The 26,910-nt window shown below is 39.0% G+C and overlaps 1 protein-coding gene across 5 annotated transcripts in view; it reads left to right on the top strand.

Annotated features, from left to right (window-relative positions):
• Nucleotides 1–26,910, top strand: part of ERC2 (ELKS/RAB6-interacting/CAST family member 2) — an 874,625-nt gene that overhangs the window by 534,125 nt on the left and 313,590 nt on the right. The window contains exon 16 of one of the 5 annotated variants that reach the window (XM_072941515.1): nt 10,139–11,363. The exons of the other annotated variants lie outside the window; for them this stretch is intronic. Within the exon in view, the coding sequence (XP_072797616.1) occupies nt 10,139–10,283 (145 nt within the window). The 3' untranslated portion in view covers nt 10,284–11,363. Of the gene's footprint in view, nt 1–10,138; nt 11,364–26,910 lie in introns of those variants that run through there. 5 annotated transcript variants of the gene reach the window in all.

Genomic DNA, 26,910 nt, shown 5'->3' with positions numbered 1-26,910 from the left:
AGGTGACTGCCTTTGCAAAGGCCCTGTGGCAGAAGGGACCAACATACCTTCCATTAACTCGCAGGAGGCCTCTGTGGCTGGAGCACAAAAACCAAGGGGAAAAGCAGGATTGGCTGAGGCTGGAGGGGTGCCAGAGGCCAGACCACCCAGGACCTTGGGAGCCATGGTCAGATTGTTGATATTTGTCCGAATAAGAGGAACCCACTGAGGGGAAGTGATATGATCAGATTATCATTTGAAAATTATAAAAAGCAATTACAGTGTAGTTATCATGTGCCAGAAATGTTTGAAGAGCTTTGTAAACATCAACTTATTATCTTCACAACACACTCTAAGAAAAGTACTGTTGTCATCTTCATTTTACCTTTGAGAAAGCAGAGGCACAAAGAGGTTATATAACTAGCCCAGGGTCATGTAGCAAAGATGGGATTTGAACTCCTCAGGATTGTCATGTAGTCTGGCCACATGCTTGACCAGTACATTGTACAAAGGCTTTTGTGCAGAGAATAGATTTGGATGCGGACATAACAGTTTGAAAGCTGGTGCAATCTTCCAGATGGGGAGAGCTTGTCCTAGATTGGTGACAGTGGAGATGGAGAGAAGTGAAAGATTTAAAGAGACATGTGGGGAACTGAATTTACAGGACTGTGTTTAGATTAGTTATAGGAGTGGCAGAGATGGGTGCCCCTCTCTTATCTTCCTGCCAGCTCTGTGTTTTGCTCCCCTGAGCACTTTCATCCCTCCATGCATGGGGGCTGTGAGGGAATTGTGGCAACCACTGGTCTACCCCAGGGGTTCTCAACAGCACTCTACAGCACTGGGCTGGATAATTCTTTGTTTCAGGGACTGTCCTATGTTTAGTGGCATTCCTGACATTTACCTACTAGATGTCAGGAAAAGTCCCCCTCCTCTACTTGTGACAATCAAAAATGTCTCCAGACATTGCTAGAAGACAGAATCACCCTTGATTAAGAAGTGCTGGTCTACTCCTAGCCTGCATATATTTAGTTTTTCTCCTTGAACCAGCAGCCCACCTCCTTCCTGGAATACCATGGGCCTTGAGCCAGCTGTGTTAGTAGTGGCTGTAGAAGAGTTTTAACACAGGCCCATGCCCAACACACAGACCTTCTCCCATCTGGAGGCAGGCAGCCCCAGACCAGGTAGATTCAGAAAGCTTAGAAATGAGCCTTTTCCACTATTTAACAGTGTCATGCAACTTTAGTATTTAGGGAGGTAGCCTATACACTTGGCTATAATTCAAGGTGTTTTTTTTCCTTTGGGGACATAGATTCTTTAGTTCTATCCAATTGATTTCAATATGAACTTTCTGTAATCTACTCTTTATTCTTGGGCATTGCCTGCATCTTATGTTTCTGAGCAACTGTTTCCTAAATAGCTCTAAAACTTTCCTTTGGAAACTTTCATTTCCTTAGAAGGCCTTTCAATGAAGAATGTATCGAAGTTAGATAAGCTTCTCATTTGGAAAGGTGAATTTAACAAATGCCTATATTTAGAGGAGAAGAGAATTTTAAAGAATTTTGATCAATTGAAAATTCTTTACTAAATAATATTTTTTAAAAAGTACTTTGAGAAGTCTGCCTTTTAATGTGGGGTCCATGCAGATACTGGGAAGAAACAGACAAGCACCCAAATGAGATATGACTATAAGTCTGGTATTGATGAGTACTTGTTTTCTCTTCCTCTAAAAGCAGAGGGTGTTTCTGTGGAATAGAGGGGAATATTTCTATGAGAATTATCACTTTCCTAATTGGCAGTCCAATGGGCTTGCATAAATTACTGTTAAATGACAGTCTTTTTAAAAATACTGTCAGTTACACATGAAAGTAAAGTGAACCCCCATATACCCATCACCCACCTTAAGTAATAATTCAACTCATTCCCAATCCTGTTTCTTTCCTATCCCCCATTTCCCCACTCCTATCCCTGAGTTATTTTGAAGCAAATCCCAGACATTATATCATTTTATTCATAGATATTTCAATATAAACATTCTTTTTTTAGGTAAACATTTGTGACACCAAATTAAAAACACTTTAAGGTGGAGGAGAATTCTAATGAAGTCCTTTCCCCGTAAAGTTGAAACCCACTAGGACCCAAATGTGAGAGGCTTAGATTTTTAACTTTTTTAAAATATTGCTATAAAGCAGCCAAATGGACCATTTAGTGGTAGTATACAGGGAAATCAGAAAGGTTAATACCACTTGACACATTCATTAATCGATTTTCTGTTCTAGTCACCCTGGTTTCTGCCATTATGTCTCAGCGTTCCCAGGACTGACATGATTATATTTTGTGTAGAGTTTTTGTTATCTCTTGGTGATTATTGACATTTCTACACATGACTGGGAGGGAAGGCCTTTCTTGATCATGCCTCTTTTCAACTTCTTGCCTGAATGGTAACTCTTCGGGATTTTGAAGAAAAAACAAATAACAACTTTCAAAGTGTGAACATGAACTGGTGATTGGTCACATCTTCTATGCCTAAGGGTTCTTGGGTCTTGATTAATAGTAGCTTTTCTGTACAGAATGAATCTTGAGATTAAGCTTTCTTTGTAATGAGATTAAACTCATGAATCTCTGCTGAGACCTGAACATAACCATTCAGCTTCTTGCACTATTTTTGTTAATGATCACATCTGCTTGCACCCTAGAAGCCCCCATTTCATTGGGGAAAAAAATATTCTACAGAGTTTCTTTACAGCATTTGTTCATTAATTAATTCAGTTGTAACTCACTGAGCAATAACGAGGGACCTCCTACTGTATTAGATGCTGATCTAGTCACAACTCAGACATAGTCCCCATCTTTCTGGAGCTTAACTCTAGTCTTGATGTCTTAGTTATGAAAGTTTATTGTACATCCAGTCTCAGTGATTTGAGGGAATAGTAGGTTGGTTTCCATATCCGAATGTCTTCTATATCCTTCTCTCCCTCAACTAGGTTACCATGGGATATTTTTGGGTTGAGCTAGACTTTTGTCTTGGTCTTAGTATTCACATCTGATTGCTCTAGAGGGGAGTGACTCAAGAAGGTATAAGCGCTGGGCCAGGAACTTGGGCAGCATTCCAGCCCTGGCAGCAATAAAAGTGGAGAGAGAAGGTGTCCCAAAAGGATAGGGAAATGTGAAGGCTAGGGTCTCACACCAAAACAGACGTTATGTCCATCACATTTTAGTTGACAGTTGGCCTTGAGCCAAGCAAGACTGCATGGTGACAATGAAGTGTCATCATGGAAATTTAGTGTTTCATATCATGTAGCCTGTCCTCTCATCTGGTGGTACTCCCTAACTCCTTGACAGCATCTATGGGAAGGGGTCCTTTAACCTCTGCCTGGCACTGGGGGTGATGAAGAATGCATTAGTACAAGGGTTAAGAGCCTGGGCCTTGAGGGGAGAGACAATTTAGGATCTCCATCTTGCCATTTACTCTGCTTGCACTGTGACTTTGACCAAGTGTATAAATGACATTACCTTTCCTGTGGGGTTCCTCTCATGATGAAATGAGGTAATACATATAAAACACTTAGCATAGGTCTGCTACTTAGTAACTCTTAATACAGATGCTCATCAGTGTCCTCTGAAATCTCTTTTAAATGGGTTGCCTTTTGTTGTACAATGAGAACTTTCTTTATCATTTCACCCTCTTGCCTTTTGATTCTTTTACATTTTGCTTTTTGAAGCCACTTAAGCATTTAATTGTACTTTATAACTCTTTATTTTTTATTTTTATTTTTTAACTTTTTTTTATTGAGTTCTAGTCATTTTACAATGTTGTGCTAAATTCCAGTGTAGAGCACAATTTTTCAGTTATACATGAACACACATATATTCATTGTTGCATTCTGTTTTCACTGTGAGCTACCACAAGATCTTGTATATATTTCCCTGTGCTATACAGTACAATCTTGTTTATCTATTCTACATGTGCCTGTCAGTATCTACAAATTTTGAACTCCCAGTCTATCCCTTCCCACCCCCTCCCCCTTGGCAGCCACAAGTTTGTATTCTATGTCTATGAGTCTGATTCTGTTTTGTGTTTGTTTATTTATTTATTTATTTTTTTAGATTCCACATATGAATGATCTCATATGATATTTTTCTTTCTCTTTCTGTCTTACTTCACTTAGAATGACATTCTCCAGGGACATCCACGTTGCTGCAAATGGCGTTATATTGTTGGTTTTTATGGCTGAATAGTATTCCATTGTATAAATATGCCACAAAACTTCTTTATCCAGTCATCTGTTGATGGACATTTAGGCTGTTTCCATGTCTCAGCCATTGTAAATAGTGCTGCCATGAACACTGGGGTGCAGGTGTCTTTTTGAAGTAGGGTTCCTTCTGGATATATGCCCAGGAGCGGTATTCCTGGGTCACATGGTAAGTCTATTCCTAGTCTTTTGAGGAATCTCCATACTGTTTTCCACAGTGGCTGCACCAAACTGCATTCCCACCAGCAGTGTAGGAGAGTTCCCTTTTCTCCGCAGCCTCTCCAGTGTTTGTCATTTGTGGACTTTTGAATGATGGCCATACTGACTGGTGTGAGGTGATACCTCATTGTAGTTTTGATTTGCATTTCTCTGATAATTAGTGATATTACTCTTGAGTATTTAAGGCTTTTCTCCTGTCCTGTCCCCAGTAGCCTCCACGCTGCAGAATTTTCTTATTTCCAGCGTACCTAGTTCTTCCTTCTCTTCTTCTTGTGACACGTTTAAAGAACTCTCAATATTCTAACCTATTTCCGTTGAATATTTTGTGGATTCTTTTTCTGTGCATCCCACAGTTAGTCACTGGGCTCTTTCTATGGCCAGAGCACTGAGTCTGGCCCTGGTGACATAGTCCCTACCTAGTAAAGTTCATATGCTAATGAGGGATATGGAGTAAGTGCTCATAAGGAAGGTTCTTGGTGGGGGGTAGTACTGGGACATGTAATAAAGATTGGAAGGAAGCATGGAAGTTTCAGGAAGCTGCCAGGAGGAAGACATGGCTTATGTGAGATCTAGTGGGTGAGAGAAATGGGCCAGGTGAAGAAGGGGGATAGGAGGACTGTTTCATATGGGACTTACAATCAAATACAATATTTAAATGGCTAATAAAAAGAATTCAGTGATTAAACAGATTGGCTCCTGCTAAAAGCCCAAAATAGCTCTGGAAAATTATACTGAAAAGTGGTCTCTTACATGGGGAGAGCAGCTCAAAAATGTCACTGTCATAAGTATGTAATAATAGCTAACCTTCTACCACAACATCCTTGACTCCTAACCTTGTCTTTGCCTTAAAACAAATAATTTCCCCTCCATGCAGGGTTAGAGCCCATTTTCCCCTCTATTCTCACTTTCTTCTTGATGTGTGGCCATTGAAAGTTGGCTACTGACCCAAGTCATTTTCCCCCAAGCTGCTGTTAGGGATGCTGTCTCCGCAATGTATAGTTTTAACACTGTTTACATTCACATTGGTCAGCTGTAATTGGATATGAAATTTTCAGCATTACCTTTCCTTCATGATGGTATTAAAAATAATTTATATGTTTATAATAAGGAAGGACTTAAAAAAGCAAGATACACAATGAAACGAGTTCCCAGAACTGGTCTGGAATTTTTCAGGAAGATATTGAGCTTGGGAAGTATTTAAAACTCCAGCTTGGACTTTGCTTTTTAATGCACCTAAAAGTGTATACATGAACATTTGTGGCAGCACACCTGAACTGCTTTCCCTTGCATAACCAAATGTTTTATTATTTTAATTTTTGAAATAATACAATAACTTTAACAAAAGAATATAAAACATTAGTAAGAAAAGAGTTGATTCCTGCCAACGCTGACCTCAGCCAAAATGGGCCTCTACTCCTTAGCGTCTCTGAAAACATGCTTTCTTCTTTAAGTTTATTAACTGAGGAAATAATAATGATCAAAATAAGATGGTGTTTTTATTGAACAGCAGCTAGTAGAGGACCAGGCCTCTGATGTCAAAATCCACAGAACAAGGACTCTCCCAAATCAGCTGGGAGAGGAGAGTTGGCTTCTGTTGTCAAGCATTGCTTTTTTTGCTTTTCTTTTTTCTTTCTTCCTTTCTTTCTTCCTTCCTTCCTTTCTTTCTTCCTCTCCTCCTTCCCTCCTTTCTTCCTTTCTTTCTTTCCTTCTTCCTTTCTTCCTTTTTGTAAGCTGACTGAATTATGCCCCTGTCTCCTGAACTCTCTTATAGCATCATTCCCTTGGGCCTCAGTGGCACCCAGAGCAGAACTGATCAACTACAGGCTCCTGGGTTCTTAAATTCAGACAACAAACCAGTTGCAAGAATGCAGCAGATGTTCCTGCATCTTAGACTCAGGTTATATTATCATCAGCTTGCCACACCTGCAAAGACAAAGCCTATCTGTTGCAGATGCAGGGTTTGACTATGCATGTGCATTTGTGTACAGTCTGCACACACCACTCATATGCTTCCTGATAAGACCCAGAGGTATACAGACTACTTTATGTAAAGATTAAGGAACCAGTAAGTTCATCTTTAATAGATAGAAATGTACACAGGGTCAGTAAGGCAGGAGAGAAGAGGAGGAGTTATGTTATTATCATGGCAGGGCCAAATGATTATGGAAAATTATCTGTACCAGATGAGCAGAAATTATATGAGTGCTATGTTTTTTAACAGTATAATAGATTGGATGATACAGATTCATTGTGTTATTATTGAAGATAAGAGTAGTAAATCATATTTGTATAGGACTTTGTAATTATAAAAATGCTGCTTCTCGTATAACATTTTCAAGTGACTAATAACAGCAATGTTACATCTCTTTCTGTATCTGAAAAATCAAGAATAAATAACATTTATTTTAAAAGAGACACGTCTTTTTAAAAACAGCAATTAAATGAGAATTCTAGAAGAAAGCATTTACCCAAGAGAAAGACTTGACATTTTAAATTATTTTTTTCTAGTCTCTTTTCCTTTGCATACATTTTGCATAGCCATGATTGTGTTGTTACTATTTTTTCTCTCATTTTTTTCATTTACATGGAGTAATTCTTTGTATTCTCCAGTTAGTATAAAATATTTTTTTTCAAAATTGAATATGATTGGAATAGTGTATGTAGTCACTGTGGAAGAAGGGAATCCTTATAGTTTGGTCTGGAACTCATGGACAGAGTATAACTATTCAAATTCAATCCTAAAATACTTACTGAGTACCTACCCCATGCCAAGACTGATTCTTGGCACTGTGTGTGTGCAGTGGGATGGTGGTGGCTGGTAAAGGGCTGCGAAGATGACCAAGACCTGTAGAAGATGCTTTCAGTGAGCTTACCTTTAGTCAGGAGGAGAATTAAGAAAAGAAATTAAAAGGTATATAAGGGAGAAAAGTAGTTAGGAAGGAACTTACAAAGAAAGGGACGAAGAGAGTTGAGCAGAGGGCAGCTAGGAAAGAAGAAAAGAAGGAAGGAAAGAAGGGAGGAACCAAGAGAAGAAAGGAGGGAGGGAAGAAGAAACACCACCAAAACCCAAGAAACCATAAAGACCCTATTGAATTTCAACATTCAGAATATAGAAATCACTTAAGGCAATGAAAGAAAATACCACAGGACAATATGAAGTCAAATATTCAGGAATTTTATCAATATTAACAATGTCTTGGTGATGAACAGTCTTTTTTTTAACTTTCCTAGAGTCTTCCTGTATAAAATTCTCAGGATGTCTTGAATGCCAGGTTTTTCTCTAAAATCCTCATGATAAAGCATACTTGAGTATTATTGCATCTGAAGAAGAAACTATTGCTAATGCATATTTAGATATACAAAAAATGTGACAACTATTTCTGAAAACTCAAAACTATGTAAAGGGCTCTCTTACACCATACATACTAAATAGGAGATATAGTGAGATGGTGATAATGGTGTTGGTAGCCATGATAGATGGTGATGATGATGATGACGACACTAAGGGTGATAGTGGTGGTGGTGGTGGTGACCTAATGATGATAGTCATGGTTGCGATGATGGTAATGTTGAAGATAATGATGGTGCTGATAACGGTGATAATGATGATGATGGTGGTGATGGCTGTTTTGGAAATTCAGTGTTTTGAAAAGGAGCTTTTGAGGTATCTAAGTGATGTGCTTCCAGGCATCTGCAGCCATAGGCCTTGGGCTGCACGTGGTAGGCCTGGAACACCTGTCATTGGCCAGTGCCTTGCTTTTTGACCAAATATTATCTTCCAGCCAAGCCTGTAGAAGCTACATATTAGCCTATAAAAGAGGAGCCAAACAGTTTAGCAGTTAATGAATTTTTGCACTTAGACCTAAAATACAGGGGTTCATACTTTTGTAATCAACAACTACACAGTGATTTGCCTAATGTGGGCCTAAGTTTTTTATCTCACCATGACCCCTTTCATGAAAGCTTTGGGTTGAAAATATTAGGTTGAACCATGTGAAACTGCCAGTTTTTTAGGTTACTGGTTAAATAGTAGCAATTTCATCTGGATTAAACTATAATATGCCTTGTGCTGATTTATATCCCACCCCCTTTCACTAAGTGTGTGAAATGGGTAGGAGAAGTCAAAAAATGATATATGTTATTCTGCTATTATGATAGTCTGTGTGCCATGGATTCTGTTTGTGTGTGTGTACAGGATAGGTACTACAGATCAATGCTGTCTAGTATAGTAGCCATGAACCTTATGTGGCTATTGAGCATTTGAAACGTGGCTAGTCCAAAATGAGGTGTGCTATGAATGTAAATGCACTCCTGATTTCAAAAACTTAGTATGAAAAAAAAGTATATAAGTTATTTCAGTAATAATTTTTGTATTGATTACACATCAGAAATAAGATTTTGAATATATTTGATTAAATAAAAATATTAATTTTAATAGTTTCTTTTTACATTTTTTAATGTGGCCACTAGAAAATTTGGCTTATATTGTATTTTTATTTGACAGTGCTGCTATAGACAGAAAGAATTTTTAAAGTCTTTTCAGTATACTTTTTGGCAGATTCAGGAGGAAGACAATTCAAAGAGGTTTTAGAAATTGCCCTTGGATATTCTGAGCCCAGATCTGCTTCAGTTTCCTCAAAAAAGGAAGGAAAATCAGTTTGGCCTCTAAAATCTACATTTTGAAAATGGCATTATAGACATGTATTCCCTCTCTAATATTCAAAATAAATTCTAGCAGCTCATAGCTTTTCCATGTACTTACAGTATTTTCTTTACTTTTACTTTTTTGTTCTCTGTGTTCTTCCTGTCATCACTTTATCAAAATATTGAGGCCCTGGCATCGAGGAAGTAGAGATATTCAAGATACATAAATGCCTCACTTACTCAGTACTGAGTTTATCTGAATCACTTGGGGATTGGCTAAATGTGTAAGCATTTGGATTTCTCTGAAATTGAGACCATGCCATGAAGTGTGGGATTAGTGGGGAGAAAAGTGTGTCAGTCTCCTGGCGCTGACAATTTGAACTGTCAGGGTCAGGGCCCTGTGGTCTCCTTTTGCTCCCCTAATCCTGACTAAGAAGGTAATTTAAGTAGAATCCTGGGGTGCTAAATTAAGGAGGCTCTAATGGGAAAATGGGAAATGAGGGTTTAAAGGACATCCATTAATGTGCTCACTTCAAGATGTACTTGCATCAGTGCTTCTTAGGAAGGCGATGCTCGCCAGTAATGTCTTTTCTTTTTGGAACACAACCAAGGGCAAGTATGGACATTTTTAAACATAATATTTTGGAACCCAAGGGAAGCCAAAATATTGCAGACAGTGATAAAACCACAATTTAGTAATTGTGTTCTGTGATCCTGCAGCATGTGGTGGGGCTGCTAGAAGAGAAAGTGTGATGAGTTTGGGCAGCAGACATTCTACATCTCATGTTGCCATCTAATCCTTCCTTAAATAGGCCCAGACAAATCTGTAAGGTGTCCAGAAATCCTCTTTTCTCTGTAGCCACATCTTCTGAGCCAACAAGAAATCAGGGTAGGTATCAGCTAGGGATATACTTGCCTGCCCTAACAGAAAAAAACCGAATTGAATAATATATAGTCTCACATAACAGTAAGTCTGGAGGTAGGTAGTCCAGAAAGTATAGCATATATTACAATTGCTATTCTATTTTATCCTCTGTCATGACCAGCTTTTGTCTTCATGTTGAAAATTGCTGCTGCAGCTCCAGCCATCACATCTGTGTTCCAGCAGGAGGAAGAATAAGTGCTAAACAACTTCACCTGCAGGAAGGGACATCTACCTTCCAAGGACATTTGCCTATAATATTGGCCTAGAGTGGGTTGAATGACTTTTCCCAGATGCCGGGGACTCTGAGTTGATGAAGAAGCAGCTAGAATGTGGAACCCAAAGAGCTTGACAAAGGAAGATGTAGTCTGTATAGATAGCTCCTAGTTCACTTCTTGGCCCATGGTATATAATCAAAAAATATATCTTAAAATAGCCTCACCTTTGTAGTTAAAAGAGCAGACCAAGCGAAGTAGTAGTTACTTTGATTAGTGTCTAAACTTACTGAGCCTGCCTGTTAAGCACGTTTGGCCGATAGAACACAGGGCTCAGTGCTTTACATCTTACTTACACCTAGTAACAACCTAATGAAGGAGATACTCTTCTCAGGTTACAGAGAAGGAAACTGAAGCTCAAGAAAGCTAAGTAAACTTGCCTAAGCTACACAGCTAATGTGGAGGAGGACTAGGATGCTAACCTTGCCTTCAGCCTGTACCTTTATAACCTCTAAACTTTTCTGTAAGTAGAAGGCTCTTGGTAGGTGGTTGGTTTGCCTAGTAACTTGCTAACCCAGTTCAAAGCTTAGAACCAAAAAACTTAAAGTAAATAGCAAAAAGGACCAAAACAGAAAAAAAAGTTAAGATAACTTTGGAATAATTGAAATAGGTCCCCGTATCATGAGCTATTAAAGTCCTAAATGATTCTAAATTCTGGACTCTCTCAATCCTAGAATATTTTCCACCAGTTCTCTTTTTGGGAGGATTTGCCATGTCCATATGGTAATGGTTTGTTTCGGGTTGTATAAGGGCATTCTCAGGAAGAGTTAGGCCATTTTGTGCTGGGTGCTGTTCCAGAGGAGTGGGAAGGAGCTGTGTGCATGTCTTGAGGTGCAACCAGCTCCTCTCCCCCTGGAGTGGCCCCTGGCTGCCATGAGATCCAGTAGCGCGGAGGGAGAGGTAGATTGGAATCGCCTCCAAGGAATGGAGGTTCCCCAAGAATGATGGATGTGCCTTTGATGTCTAGCAGCTTCCAAATAGCACAGAAATGATACAGATACATGCCAAAAGGGGGAAAAACAACTTTTGATCTAGTTAGAACTAATTAAACTTTCAGTGTGCATGAAAGAAACTTGAGTGCTGGCCAGTTGTTTGCTATGGATGGATTTTGTCAAAGAGCATAGCTGAAAATAAAGTAACTAAAGCAAACCCCTGCCTGGTGTCCCACTTGAGGGGAGTTAATTTTTTGGTCTTTGCTTTTAAAATGTTAAGGATTTCGTCCCTTGCAGGCTGAAATTACCTGCAGTCTCTCTCTCTCTTTTTTTTTTTTAACCTTTATACAGAGATATTAAGAGTGATGTTTTTCTTTAATGTTTTCTCAGAAGGCTTTCCCTTCAACCCTTCCTTGTTGTCATATCTTGTTTAGTCTAATGTGTGTTTTTTGTTAGTGTGTGGACTAAAAAAGGTAATCTAATTAACAGTAGAAGGCAAGAAACCCTGCAGGATTTTGGCAACAGAGGAAAATGTGAGCTCTGGTATTTGATCACCAGCTCCTACTTAAGTCGCACAACTCTTGCCTCGTTAGCAGGGGACTTTTTTGCTCTTTGTAAGCAGGCTTCAGCAGAATGTAAAGTGTGTATTTGACAGGACAACAGTCAGGTCTAAGAGTGGCTTTTGGAAATTTCGGCTGTCTTTATTCAGAGCGACTGGCTTGGTAAATGTTTAGAGGGCCCTAATTATGCTTTGAGGCGATTAAAACATTGTGGATTTATGCTGTTTCACTGAGGAGAAAGGCCCACTCCACATACCAAGAAAGGAAAAAAAAAACACTAAAAGGGGAGGAAAGAAAAGAAAAAGGGGAGGCGGATTGGATGGTGGGGGGAGCACACACTGCCCGAGTGTGGAGAGGCGGCCTCTTGGTAGAGCATATGAATCCACTTACATGTAAATTGCTTGTCGCTATGAATTAAGGGAAGGCTATGAAAGAACTGCTTTGCCGTGTTTACTATAGGATTTTTGACAGACTCTTTCCTCTTTCAAGTAAATTTGGCTTAAGTCCATAGTCAGTCCAGTTCTAAGTAAACTCCTCTTTTGTTACATTAACAAGGTTATAACATCACTGGGGCAGATTTCCAGCTGCAGGAACCGAGGCCTAAGTATGGGGCTGAGGGTATAATTAAAACCTTCAGGTGGGAGAGTTAAACTCTCAAGTAAAATTGGATAAAAGGCTAATTGTCCATAGCAACATAATACATGCTTTAAATATCTGTGAAATGAAGATGAATAGTAGGAGTCTTGGAAAAGTTCTTTTCTGCTCTGAATTGAGATCTGATTTTTTAGTTTAGGAAAAAGGGCATTGACTTCTGCCCTACCCGCCCTACTCACTCCCCCAACTCCCCAGTTTTGAAAGCTCCTGCCATCCCCTGTGACCCCCATGGCTTGTCCTCTATCTATGCTAAATATCTACTTACCATCTTTTGTGGAACTTCTTTTACAAAACAGGGAGTATCTATACCTGAAAAGCAGGACCATGATCAGAGGCCTAGATTTTCTTGTTCCATAGATCCAAACAAAGGTATCCAGTACTTTGTCCACATTTGCCATGCCTTCCTTTAAAGTGTGTGTGTGGGGGTTAATGGCAGGGGAGGGGTGGTGAGTTGGACGGCAGTCTAGGAGAAGGGCGCACATACCTTTGGTGACCTTCTCAAAGATGACATCCAGCCAAGCAAGATGATACATTACCACAACGCTAAAAAAACAAAACGGCTTGTAATGGCAGCTTGTCCTGAGTGAATGCATCGGGAAAGCCCATTTGTTATTCATTAGGAGAAGCCTGGCTGGGCTGGCATGGTAGGGAGCCTGGAGACTTAAGGTCATTCTACACCCCTGCCCCAGTGGCATGGACAACAGCGAAGACAGCTTTAGCAGCCCCTGCACTTCTAGACTTTGCCGAACTGCTGTTTGAAGCTCTGCCGGAATGAAGGTGTTCTAAAACAGTTTAGAGTTACTCCGGGCTGGTGGGGAGGTGGGGGAGTGGAAGGGAAGAGTAAGAAGGGAAAAAAATAAAAAGAAATAATTTCATGGGCAAAGTGATTCCATGGAGCTGAGTACAGTAAGCCCACAGCTGGAAAGTCCTGCAGCTTCCCTCCAGCAGCCCAGGAAATGTACCCCCAAAGAATTCCAGGTCTCTCCTGAAATAAGGACAATCAGAAGAAAGAGAGTGTGTGAGGAGCACAAGGCTGTTGGAGAGTGCTCAGTGTTTGAGGGCTTGCTGGGAGAGGTGCATGACCATTCCCAACTAATAGAGTTGCTGGGTGCAGCATGATAAGTAAGACTGAGGGTGTGCTGGCTTGCAAGAAGGGCAGGCCAGTTCTTTGTGAACCGGAGATGCAGGACTGCAGCCCAGAAGAGAGCTGGACCTGGACAGAGCGAATGGAAGGGTGGTGGAGGGCTGACAGTTTAGGACCTCATCAAGTGGACTGATTGAGAATGTAGGTCCTGTATGCCAGGAAAACAGGATCCAGTCCCTAGGCTCTGAAGCAGAGTGGTACGAGGCCGGCCTAAACTATGTGTGTCCTGTCAGCTCTATGATGTGACTGGCTTAAGGGAGAACACCCAGGAGTTGCATTTTCCTTATTTTAAGCCTAGTTGTGTTGCAGAGTATTTTCATCTTGCTGCATAATATGGAGACTTGCAGTTTGAGTCAAAAAGTTCTTTCTTACTATGTGAATTAGAGTACTTTAATATAGTATACACCTACTGCTTGAGCTAAGATGCTTTCCATCAGAGTCACGATACCTATCTTCAGTTTCATCGTGAGCATTGATGTGCTTTTATTATATACATTGGAGCCTCCTTTCCATATTTTTTGCTCAAAGAGTTAGTTAGATCACATATTTGCCTCATGGCAGCTTACTATCAGTGGTGTTTTAAGTATGTTTAAATATGTTGAATAAGAGCTTATTTTTTAGAGTGTATAAATCCATTTCTCTCACCAGCATTGTAAATTTAAATTCCTTCTTACATGTACCAAAGTCATGTAATGTATAAACCTGGTTATAGCCCCAAATAAGAATGACATTATGAGAAAATATAGCTGAGAATGCTGTGTTTAATAAGAACCAACTCTTATGAATTCAAGCTAATAAAATTTTAGCTATCTTTATATTTCTTTGTCTTTAAGTAATGTATGTTTCCTCTCTCAAGGTATAGTTATCATGTGTGTATATATACATATATATTATTAAAGTGAAAAAAGCACTGCTCTTTCTGTGAATTATTAAGGTTTGATGCCAAAACATGGAAAAATAGTTGTTATATTTTTTGAAGTTATGTACTATTTGGGGAGCAGAAGTTGAGACTTTTTTAGACTTGGATTTGATTGGGTGGCTATCCGTTTTGTAGAGCACATGAATGTGGGAGGTGCCTGCCATTTCAGAGACAAGAGTATACACTGTCTCTAAGAGTCAACAAATATTTGAAAATCAAATGTTTCATGATGAGGGAAGGACTTTTTCTACCAAAAGGGTACTCTTATCAGGCACTTCTTTCTCCCCACCTCTCCACCACTTTATTTCTCTCAACACAGAGGCTGAGTATCCTGAATAACACAAATATTGTCATTGTCATCATTAATCCTTTATTGTACAGGAGAGAAACAAAGCAGTGATATAAATTCATTCTCTACTCACCTCTCCTTTAGTAAATTATTTCTCAATTTTTCTTGGGTTTTTTCTGTATTAATAACCTAGCTATCATTACAAGAGGAGTAGCAGTTTTCTCTTGTGGGCAAGGAAAAGTTTTGGAAATAGATGGTGGTGATGGTTACACAATACTGTAAATAGAAATGGTTAAAATGACAAATTTTGTCTTATATATATATATTTTGCCACAGTGAAAAAATGATGAGAGAGAGAGAGAGAATGAGAAAGGAATAGAAAACAAAGCCCCAGGTATCTCTTTGGTTTGTAACCTCATTATATTGAGGTTTCTGCTCCAGTATCAACTTATCTGAGAGGGCTCTTGTTACTCTCTGTCCTCTTTGCTCTAATCTTATTTGTAAAAGTATTTTGAAAATTTAAATAAAATTCACATAACAAAAATTCATCTTTTTAACTAAGTGTATAATTTTAGTATATTTACGATGTTGTGCAATCATCACCACTAATTCTAGAACATTTTCATGACCCCCCAAACCTCATACTCATTAAACAGTCACTGTCTATTACCTCTTTACCCTAGCCCTTGGAAACTACTGATCTGCTTTCTGTATGAATTTACCCATTCTATCTATCCCACAGGTGAAAGCAGTACATGGACTTTTGTGTTTGGCTTCTTTCATGTAGCACAGTGTTTTCAAGATTCATCCATGTTATAATATGTATTCATGTAAACTACTTCATTTCTTTTTATTGACAAATAATATCCCACTGAATAGATATACCACAGGTTTTGTTTTTTTAACCCATTAACTAGTTAACGTACATTTGGGTTGTTTCACTTTTTGGCTGTTATGAATAATGCTGCTATGAATATTTGTCTACAAGTTTTTCTGTCAATACATGTTTTCATTTCTCTAGGGTATAGATATTTTTCTTCATAACACTTACCACCACTATATAGATATGTGCATTACGTGTGTATGTGCATACATGTATATATATATGCGCACACACACACACACATATATATAAATTTTTGTTTGTTCATTGTTCATAGGTTCATAGTCCCCACTTTAGAAGTTAAGTTCTGAGAATACCTAGACTTTATCTTATTCTCCATTGCTTAGGACAGTGCCATTTGAATGAATTAGCTAATGAAGAAAGAAGAATGTATTAGATGAGCCACAAAGTACTTCCTGAGCCACAGAGTATATCCTTTGGTCATTGTCTCTTTTAAGCCATTCTTTGGGTTGAGTATGGCAGGGAGGAACACTCAAACAAGAAGGCTGTTACTCAGTGTCACAGGAGCACTGATACACTCAACCAAGCCTTCTGACATCTGACCACAGGCCCAAGTTATTTTTGATGCCAATTACTGATATCTGGAGAATCAGTTCTTCCTGAGGCAGGCATTCTCTTGTATTTGTGATCAAGGCAAAGAAAAAATTCTTAATCAGTAGAGCCAAGAAGAGCATGATCTTCATCTTTCTCAGAGGCATGATGTCCATCTCTCCTTTGACAGATATGCCAAAGAGGAAAGAATGGGATGTTGCAGCCTGGGGGTGAGGGCCAAGTATATTTTTATTCACCAGTTGCATTTAAGAGGCCAGGAACATCTTTTTGCATAAAGCCAAAGTAAAGTTTAAATTACTGCAGAACATTTGAATACTTCAGCAAGGGAAGTATTAGTCCCAGGGAAAGGGAAATAAGGCATTCTAGCATTTGCCTACCCATCTCCAGTGAATCTTGGCAAGTATTATTTTGGCTTTTAGGAGTTTTGCTAGCTCCACCTATGTTTTAATGAACTACATAGTTCCTTTTAAATAGTCTTCATGGATTCTATGGGACTTTGATTTTGTTTGATTATTTTTTTCTTTATAGTTAATCTGCCTTTAAACATTTGGAGGAAGTAGTTCAGTTTTTAAAAACTTCCACAGGATGTGATATGTACAGTTTAAATGATAAATCTTTCCCCTCTAAAGAAATGTCAGGGCACGAAAGCAGACATAGTTATCACACTGTTTATTATTTGACTTGGCCAAAGTCCTAGATTTGCGTTCTAATTTTAATACATTAGAATGTACTTTTCTTGGAGGTTTGCATATAAATGCTCTAGGTTTGGTGAGTAATTGAGCAGCAGGGTAAATTGAAATTACATTTGACTGAATTATTTTTCCATGTTTATTAGTTACTTCTTTTATCAGTAGATGAGGAATTTCTCATCTAGAGTGTTACAGGCAACTATATTTCCATCCAAGATGCTCTGTGATAGGGTGGCTCAAGACAGCAGATTTTGGGTTTACTGGGGGTGGTTTATATCTCCAACATGCCTTTCAGTCATGGGAGACAAATCATCTGTTCTTGCAATCTAGGTAGAAATGGGGCAGTTATCTTCCTTTTGGGTATTTCCTTAGCTGAATTCTTATTATTATTTTAATGAAAATAAAAAATTGGTAAGAGAGAATCTTAAAGAAATTCAAGGTTCTGGACTCCCGTGGACAACATAGCTTATTATGCTTTGAGCATTTGAAAACTGTAAGACCCACATCAAACAATGAAGAGAAGGCCCCCATTGTTAGCTGAGCTTTGGGGAGGGGCTGTCCATTGAAACAAGCTTGGATGAACCATCCCACCACCCCACCAGCCTCCCCCTGCAGTTTACAGTACGACAGCGCATAGGAATGTGAAGCCCACTTTGGAGCCCATTGTGAATGTGTTTCTGAGTTGTTTAACGTGTTTCTCACAAACAGGACATGACATGTATGGTTTAAATGAAAATAATGGCCTTGCCGCTCGGTGCCAGACCGTCTTTTGTCAAGAGCATCCTGGCAATTGGAAGGGCTCTGGGCTGACGTGGTCCACAGGCCAGGTCCTTAGGGGATCTGGACTTGCTGTGTTTCACACAGAGAAGGCTCTTAAATCAGGGGGCCTCCCTGAGGGCCTGCATCCCTGGTGTATGCGCTGTTCTGCAGCAGGCCCTAGAGCCTGGCTGGCTGCTGTTGCTTCTGGCCATGAAAGCTTAGCCATGAATTAAGAGAGAGATTTTTTTTAGTCTTTTGGTTCCTTAACCATGAATTTTATTTTCAAAACAAACAACACCCCCACCCCCGGTAAAATAAAGAACAAAAGAACAAACTCCAGGGTGTTTTGTATGGAAGTTTTAAAGCATATCTAGGTACTTTTGCTTTGTAGAGTTAGGCCTTAAAATAACTATAAAATTTCTAACCATTAAAAAAATTGTAGTAAAATAAACATAATGTAAATGCTACCATTTTTCATCATTTTTAAATGTACAGGTCAGTGGCATCAAATATATTCATAAGGCTGTGCAAAAATCACCACCATCCATCTATAAATCTTTTCATCTTTCCAGCTGAAACTCTGTAACCATTAAACACTAGCTCCCCATTTCCTCCTCCCCCCAGCCCCTGGCAATCACCATCCTACTTTCTGTCTCTATGACTTTGACTCCTCTAGGTACCTCATATAAGTGTAATCATTTAGTATTTGTCCTTTTGTTATGGGCTGATTTCACTCAGTATAATGTCTTCAATGTTGATGCTGTTTGATATAGGCAGATTAGAGTCTATCAAGTCAGTTAATACTGCCTGAGTTCTTGGTGTGTGTAACTTTTAAGGCACAGCTAGCTCATTTATCAACTTTTGTGTCCCATGAATTTTAAGGGGGCGTGCTGTTGCCATAGATCAGTTGTTCCCATCCAGGGTCTACTGGGCCCCCCAGGAATATTGAACAATTACTGGAGATACTACTTTTGGTTGTAACAACTGAGGAGGGGTAGGGGCAGGATGGTGTGGTACTGGTGTGTGGAGGGCAGAGGCCAGGGATGTTCTTAAACATCCTGCAATGGCCAGAACAGCCCCCACAACAAAGAATTATCCAGTCCCAATGTCAGTAGTGCTGAGTTTGAGAAATCCTGTCAAGCCTTACTGAATTTGTCAGTCACTAATGGAAAACAGTCTGGAGGAAAATGCAGGTTGTATTTTCATTGAGTAATTTTGAAATAAATTTCTGTGCTGCCATCAATTTATTACTAATTCAGTAAAGCATTAAATATTGGAGGTTAAATGTAAGCAAATGCAGACTAAGTTCCTATCTCCATGGAACGACTTCACCCATAAAAACTGCAAGATTCAAAAGCATCCATATACTTGTGTTTTCATTCATTCTGCTATGGATCCTTTAGGAATGTTTACATTTCTGTGCAGATCACTTGGTAATGGGGTTGAGCGGCTACCCAGAGATTCTGAAGTATGGAGCTGGAGCTTAGAGATCTTGTTCTGGCCCCTATTCTGTTACTAAGTGGCTGCGTGACATGTAGCAGTTCTGATAATTTTGGACCATATTTTTCTCACCTGTAAAACGAGGGAGCTGGATTGTAAGTAAAAATCTATGTTTTTGGCATGGGTAAAATAGAAAATTCTTTAAAAAAAAAGACTTTCTTATGGTGTAATTACTAAAAAGTATATTCTGCTACATTAGTTACTTTTTGAGTGAAGACTAAACATTGCCTTAGTAATAAATCTGTAGGTTAAGCTTGAAGCTGATTGACAGTAAAGGTACTACATTCTCTGCAAGGGGCCTGAGACTCTGGACTCTTTCTGCTGTCATGTCCTCTCTTTATTAGGACAGACTCTTACCAGCAACATTGGTATGACTCCTGTATGATTCAGCGAACTCACTTTTTAAATGTAGGTTTGTTATGGCACTTCAATGAGAACAGAAAATCTGTCTAGAATTTTTTAAAGTGAGGTTCATAGGAAAAGCAAAAGATAATTAATAAAAGCTATTTTTTTAAACCTCTATACATGAGAAGTGAGGAACAAGTATCTAAACCAAAGCTTTGGGGTCCAGTTATTGACATGCCTTGCACGACAACAGAATGAGCCAAGCTATATGAAACTCTGGTGATCCTTAAGTTTGTGCACACAACCCAGGAACATTTTGTTATTTCCTTGGAATATGTTGTGTATCTTTTTCTAGTACACTCCCTTTGGTTACACGTGTGTTTAAATAAAGACAACTGAAAAGGAATTTATTACAAAGAGTTGTAGCAAATGCCATTATCTCCAGTGAAGTTCATATCAAGAGCAACTTGGTCATAGGGAACACTGAGAATGAAGTCTGTGTTCTGAGGAAGCCACATATGAAGCTACTGCAGTCCAGTACTACCTGCTGTCCCATTACCATGTGAATTTCCATACTACCCCAAGCCCCCATCATTGGCTTTGGGAAAAAAGATGTTATTATCTAGTATTTTTCTTAGTAATTGAAGCAAGTTTCTTGCTAAGGCCAGAGCTTTTCCAAGAATGTGCCTGTAGCCCCTGCAGCCTCTAAATTTCAAACAAAGTCTGATGGGGTCTGGGTTTTGAGCCTGGACTTTAGTCTGGTTTTCCATGCTGTTTGATGTGATGCAGTTTTGCTCTATCAGACTTGGGAAGTAGGTGCAAGTCCTAGAGGAAGTCAGGCAAGAAGACAGGACAGGGGCTTGCCTTCCAGCACAAGACAGAAGAGACTAAGCTTCATCTTTCTGTTTTCTCCTATATTATTTATGTACTTATTTGCTTACTTACTTGTTTGTTTTTTTGTAAAATAGGAGATCCTAGAATGAGGATGGCAGAGAAGTCCATCCTGAGTGTCACCTTCAACTGATTGCTAATAAATATTTGGAACACTTGAGACTAGCTTCAGACTCAATAGGAAATAATTCTGTGATCAATTATTGATGTCTGCCATGGTTGGGCATAATATATTATGTACTCCTTAATGCTGTCTACTTTGGGACTTTACTTGGTAATAGTGTAACTCTCTAGGAGTGGTACTGGCTGTTAATTAGGACACTTTGATTCTGGTAAATGTTTCTGAAGTAGTTGGCCCTAGTGTGAAGCACACGAACTCTTGAGTCAGATTACTTGGGTTGGAATACTAGCTCTATCTTTTCCCACCTGTTAGCTCTTTGGGAAATTATTAGGTCTCTCTATGTCTTCATCCTCCTCATCTATAAAACTGGGGAGTGGTTACATCTTCTAGTTACTGTGAGGATAAAATATTAAAAACACCCCTTTACAGAGGGATAAATTAGAAGTTTGGGATTAACATATACATGCTACTATATATAAAATATATAACCTACAAGGACTTACTGTATAGCACAGGAAGCTATATTCAATATCTTATAGTAACCTGTAATGGAAAAGAACCTGAAAAAGAAATATATATATATATATATATACACATATATATATATACACACACACACACACGCGTGCGCGCGCGCACACACACGCACACACACACAAGTATATACATACATATATATAACTGAATCACTTTCCTGTATACCTGAAACTAACATTGTAAATCAACTATACTTCAAAGAAAAAAACCCTAAAAAATATACATTATTTAGACTGGTGCCTAGCACATAGTAAATTTTCAACCAATGTTGGTATATGGGTTGAATAGTGGCCTCCAAAAGATATACTCATCTGGAACCTCAAATTTTGACCTTATTTGGAATAAGAATCTTTGTAGATTTAATTAAGGTGGAGATCTCACTATAAGACCATTCTGGATTAGGATGGGCCCTAAATCTGATGACTGGTGTCCTTGTCAGAGACAGAAAAGGGAAAGAGACACAGCAAAAAAGGAAGATTATGTGAAGATGGGGGTAATGCACAGTAAGCCAAGGAATGTCAAGGTAGGCTGGCCATCACCAGAAACTGAGAGAGAAAAATGGAACAGATTCTCTCTCAGGGTTTTCATATGAACCAACCCTGATGGTACCTTGATTTCAAGCTTTTGACCTCCTGAACTGTGAGAGAATAAATTTATGTTGTTTTACATCATCCCAGTGGTAATTTGTTATGACAGCCCAAGGAAACAAATACAATCAGCTGTTGGTATTATTATTGCTGTTATCTTCAAAGTTAGGATCAAGTCCTTGGTTATCTCATAATTTGGTCAGGCCTGGAATTTGTTGACATTGATGAAGTCAGCCAGAATCTCAGGCTGCCCAGAAGCCTGTTTCCTCTGATGCTGGTGAGTGAATTGGTCGGTGGACTCCTTTCCCCTCTCAGTCATTGGCTCTCAGAAGATCTTAATTTGAAATAATCAGAATGTACAAAATGAAGAAGAGGGGCATGGACCATCATTGAGATAGAAATAAAATGATAGACTAGACAAGACATCTTTCTGGTGTATGGATAACAGATATTACATCAGAATTTGAAAGAGGCCTGGAGTTGAATTCTAGGCAAAGTGAGCTCTAAGACAAAAACAAAAAAAAATGTGCTAAGAGTATATATTCTCAGTTGTACAGAGTCTGAGAGACCACAGACTCAGGGCATGGATGATACTTGAGCTAGCCTAAAGCAAACTGAAATTTGATAAACTGGTAACACACTAATCACTTACCCAATTGGGAAACTGGATTTTAGGAGTCCTCGCTTTCTGCGTGTTCAGACTAGTCCAGCTCCGTATGCATTTGTGTAGGAACACTGGTCAGGAGAGGGAAGGCGTGAACCTGAAAGTAGACAATGGTCCAGGGCTGCCATCTCAGATCTGCCATTACTGTGTGGTTTCTGGCCAGTTACTTAACCTGTTAGCCTCAGTCTTGACCACACAGAATGGGAGTAACTGTGCCTACCACACCAACCATGTTGTGAAAACAGCTTAGTATGTAAATATGGACTCATCTAGCACAGAACCTGGCTGATAGCAGGCACTCTTAGCTTTTTATTTTTTGGTTTTTTAATGTTCTAAGTGCCTAAGGTGTGAAAAACCCTGTGCTAGGAACTTCAAGAGATAAGGGGATAAAAAGATGAAACAAAAGATCATCTTCACTCACCAAAACAATATAACAGAAGCTCCATATCATAGTGGTGAAGACCAGGACACACTTAGAAGTATGAAATATTGATGAAGAAAAGGTAATCGTTTTTGATTTTGTTTTGGTTTTCCAAACTGGGGGATGAGCACGGGCCTTGTAGTGGGGATTCGGTTTGATGTGAATCTTGAAAAATATGCAGTTTCTATTCCCAGAAAAGGACAGGTACGTTTTCTTCTCATTGGACAATATGATCAATGGCATAGAAATATAAGTGAGTGTAGAGAATGATGAATCATCCCAGCGACAAGAAATTACTTGGTTCAGAATGGAGAGGGTTGAGTATAGGGGAGATGAGGCTGGAAGTGCAAATTTGGGCTAGCAGACTTGAATGCCTCAAATTTAGGGCCAGAGGGAAATATGGAATACTTTTGAAGGCACAATAGAAGGGAGGCTCTGTGGTATGAAGGATGAATCAGAGGAGATGTCACATCTACCAATTGTATCTTCATGGTTTCTGGTTTTCAGGTCATGCCTAAAAAGACCTTCCATTACCTCCGCCAAGAAGAGGTAGATGTCTGAATCTGTTGGTCTGGCACTTGCTGAGTTACTGTGCCATTTACCTCACGGCTGGCACAAGCTTTCTCTTGAGTTTCTGAGGATGTCATTATGAGCTTTGACTATCTTGAAATGGAAGACTGTCATCTCTCTGAAATCCCTTCTGACAAAACACATTATGCAAACATAAGCTGAAGTCAAATCAATGCTGAGAGAGAGACAGACAGACACAAAGACAACAGACAGACACAGATGAAATCCTCACAAAAAGTCATTTCCAGTGCAGAGGCTGCCCTTCTCCCTGGGAGTTTCCCCTCAGTCCTTTCTATCCACATGGTGGTTGATGTAAGTTGACATTTCTATTCCACATATATTTGTGTTTGTTTGACACCCAAGAGCCAGCCTGAACTTCATCAGCTGCTTGCTCTATTTGCACAACCTCTAGTGCAGGTGGCTGCTGTATTGAAAAACTAAGTTGGGCTCATATAAACTGAGTTGCTGTTATTCCTCTACACACAATGAACTTCTTAAATCCAGCGTTCTGGGCATTATAAACCCAATGATTCTGGTTTTCCATGAATAACCTAGATTTTAAAAATTATGATGTGATCTTCTTTTGATTTCCATTGCAAAAAATGGATTCTAAATAAGTCAAATGGTGAGGTGTAAAAGTGAAAATTGCTACTTGTAAGTAAGAAACGTGGTGATGAAGTTTTATATTGTTGGCTTTCGACCCTAAGGTTATTAGCAGATTTTCCTAAAAGGCAGTCCTTCCTGCTTTTCCACTTGTGCCTACTCTATATAGTGTTTCTTTTTGTCCTTTGATGTAACTTACTCATTTTTATAGATGTGATTATAGAATTTTTTAGTGTCAATTTTTTAGAGGAAGGGTAGCGACAATGTTTTCACACTTTTCTTTGCTTTTTGTAATGTAACAAATCTGATGTTTTGGATTCATTCATTTTTAAAATCATCTTAAAAATTTACATATAACATACATGTATGAAAGTGCACAAATCACAGAATATCACCTTGGTAAGTTCTTCTAAAGTGAACAAACTCATGTCACCAGCACCTAGATCAAAAAACAGAACTCTCGAAATCTTTCATACTTCCCCCAGTCTTTATTTCTCTCAAAAGTAACTATTCTGATTTCTAACACTGTAAATTAATGCCTGATTTTGAACTGTAGGTTAATGGAATCATAAAGTATGCTCTTTTCTTCCCGGATTCCTTTGTATAACATTGTATTTGTGAGATTCACCCATATGGTTGTGTGCACTTGTCAGTTTATTCTCATTCGCATTGAGTATTCCCTTGCTCGAGAATACCATGTTTGTTTTTATCCATCTTACTCTTCTTGAACGTTTGGGCTGTTTTCATTTGAGGACTATTATGAATAGCGCTACTGTGACATTCTACTAATTGTGTTTTGGTGAAGGTTTGCACACATTTCTATTGCTTATATATTCAGTAGAAATGCTGGTAGGAGATATATGCAAAATGTGTATGTTCAACCTTTCCAAAGTGGTGGTAGAGAGTATGTACTGCGTTTTGCATGAGAGTTGATTGTGCTGATGTGCATTTTTATATTTCTGGGGGAATATATTAGTATTTAATATTTGAAAGGAATTGAAAAATGTTCATTTACTTTGGCATGGTTTCCATTATTTGCTTTTATCTGGGAACTCACAAGTTACTCTATAGGTAATACGGTCTGAAGTAAATTGGGTGTAAATGTACAATCCTTGCCCCATTCCAGTTTCCCAAGCCCAGAGGAAAACATTTGTTACCCTAATTTTTACAATACTTCATTGTGATATGATGAGGCTCCAGGCTTTAAGAAAAGGAAATTGGGAGGAGAGAACTAATATGATCCAGTGTGATTTTAAGATAACAACTAGAGTCTTTGCAAAGGAAGGAGCCAACAGGTCTGACATGAAGCATTGGGGCCACACATTTTTGCAGTAGGACTAATGAAATGGAAAAGCTTATGCTTTTCAGCATCAGAAAGTCCTCTCCCAAACATTCCATATTTAAAGTGTAATATTCCAAGCCTTCAGAAAGAAGCTACAAGGGAAAATTGAGCTGGTTCAACAACTTGACTACATTTTCTAGATTCTAAGTTAATGACAATAAATCCTACTTTGGATCTCTTCTTGAATTTATACCATCTGGAAATTGGAGGAGTTTGTTGCAATGAGATAAAATCCTTCTTTCCATCAATACAATTTAATATTATTATCCTAATGATCAATCTCATATGATCTGATATATTAGTTAGGATTCAGATTAGACTTCCTAACAAAGAGACCCTCAAATCCAGTGGCTTATATAAGATGAAATTTTATTTTTTCCTTGTGTTTCAGTCTGTGTAGGTCTCCTAGGACTATTGTGATGGTTTGACAGTGAAAGAGACCTAGGCTCTATCTTATTGTTCTGCCACCCTCAGCACATGACAGTTTCCATCTCATGGTTCAGGAGGGCTGTTCCAGCTCCCTCTATTCAGTCTGTGCTCTAACTACCAGAAGAGGAACAAGAGACTGGGGAAAAATATATTCCTTTCCTTTAAGGGCACAGTCTTGATGTTGTACACATCATTACTGCACTCATCACCTTGGCCAAAACTTAGTCACGTGGCTACCTCCTGTTGTAGGGCAGCTGAAAAATGTAGTCCTTCGCTGAGGGTTACAGGCCAGCTAAAATTCCCTAACTATAGAAGGGGAGAATGGATATTGGAGAACAACTGGCTGTCCTATGTTGGCTTGGAGCCTTTATAAATATGTCAGATATCTTTATTTTTGGACTCTGATCTCTCCTTCATATTCTCTCACTCCTTGTCTATTTTCTTGTTTTCCTTCTTGCGTAGAACTCATCTCCTAAAGTGCCTCCACTCACTTTTAATCCCTGGAAGTTCCCTGTTAACCAGGAAATAGGAGGACAGCAAACCCTGTGATCCTACCTGTCATTTCCCAGATCTTAATCTGAGAAAAAAAGACATTTTTCTTTATTTCACTCAGTCTACCCATTAATTTCTCTGAGGTAATTGTGATGGTTCTAAAATCCGAAGTCCAAATACCTTTCATAAAGTTGAGCTAAAAAAAGTGTTCATCCCAATTCCTAGCAACCTATATTTAACGAGAGCACTTGTAAGTATGTGTTAGACAGGGAAATAATAGTTATCAGTCTCTAGCGAATTATAAAGGAAAATAATTAGTTAACCTTGAGATAGCGGGGGTGCTGGACAGCTGAATAGCAGAGCCCCTCCACTCTTCAAGAGGGTTGGGAGCTTGGAATGCATTGTCTTCAGAGACAAGGAGAGCTGAGCACTCATTGTGTTCCCTGGAATAGGACACCCGCATTCCTTTGTAAACTTGTCTCAGCTCATCTGCAGCCTTCAACACTCTGAGCCCCTTGTGGTTGTCTTAGAGGGTGTAATTTTCTGGCAGGCACATTTTGAGCATCTTTTTCAGAATCAGAAGTCGTCCAGGAGTTAACCAACCTGAATTTAACTTCTAGTTTCACCACTACTCATTTGTTGTGTGGCTTTAGGTAAGTTTCTTAATTTCCTTCTGAGCTTGAATTTCCTCCATTTTTTAACATGAAGAAATTTTCC

The sequence above is a fragment of the Vicugna pacos genome, chromosome 17 (assembly GCF_048564905.1).
Source record: "Vicugna pacos chromosome 17, VicPac4, whole genome shotgun sequence".
Lineage (NCBI taxonomy): Eukaryota > Metazoa > Chordata > Mammalia > Artiodactyla > Camelidae > Vicugna > Vicugna pacos.
This window is presented reverse-complemented; position numbering and strand designations above follow the sequence as displayed.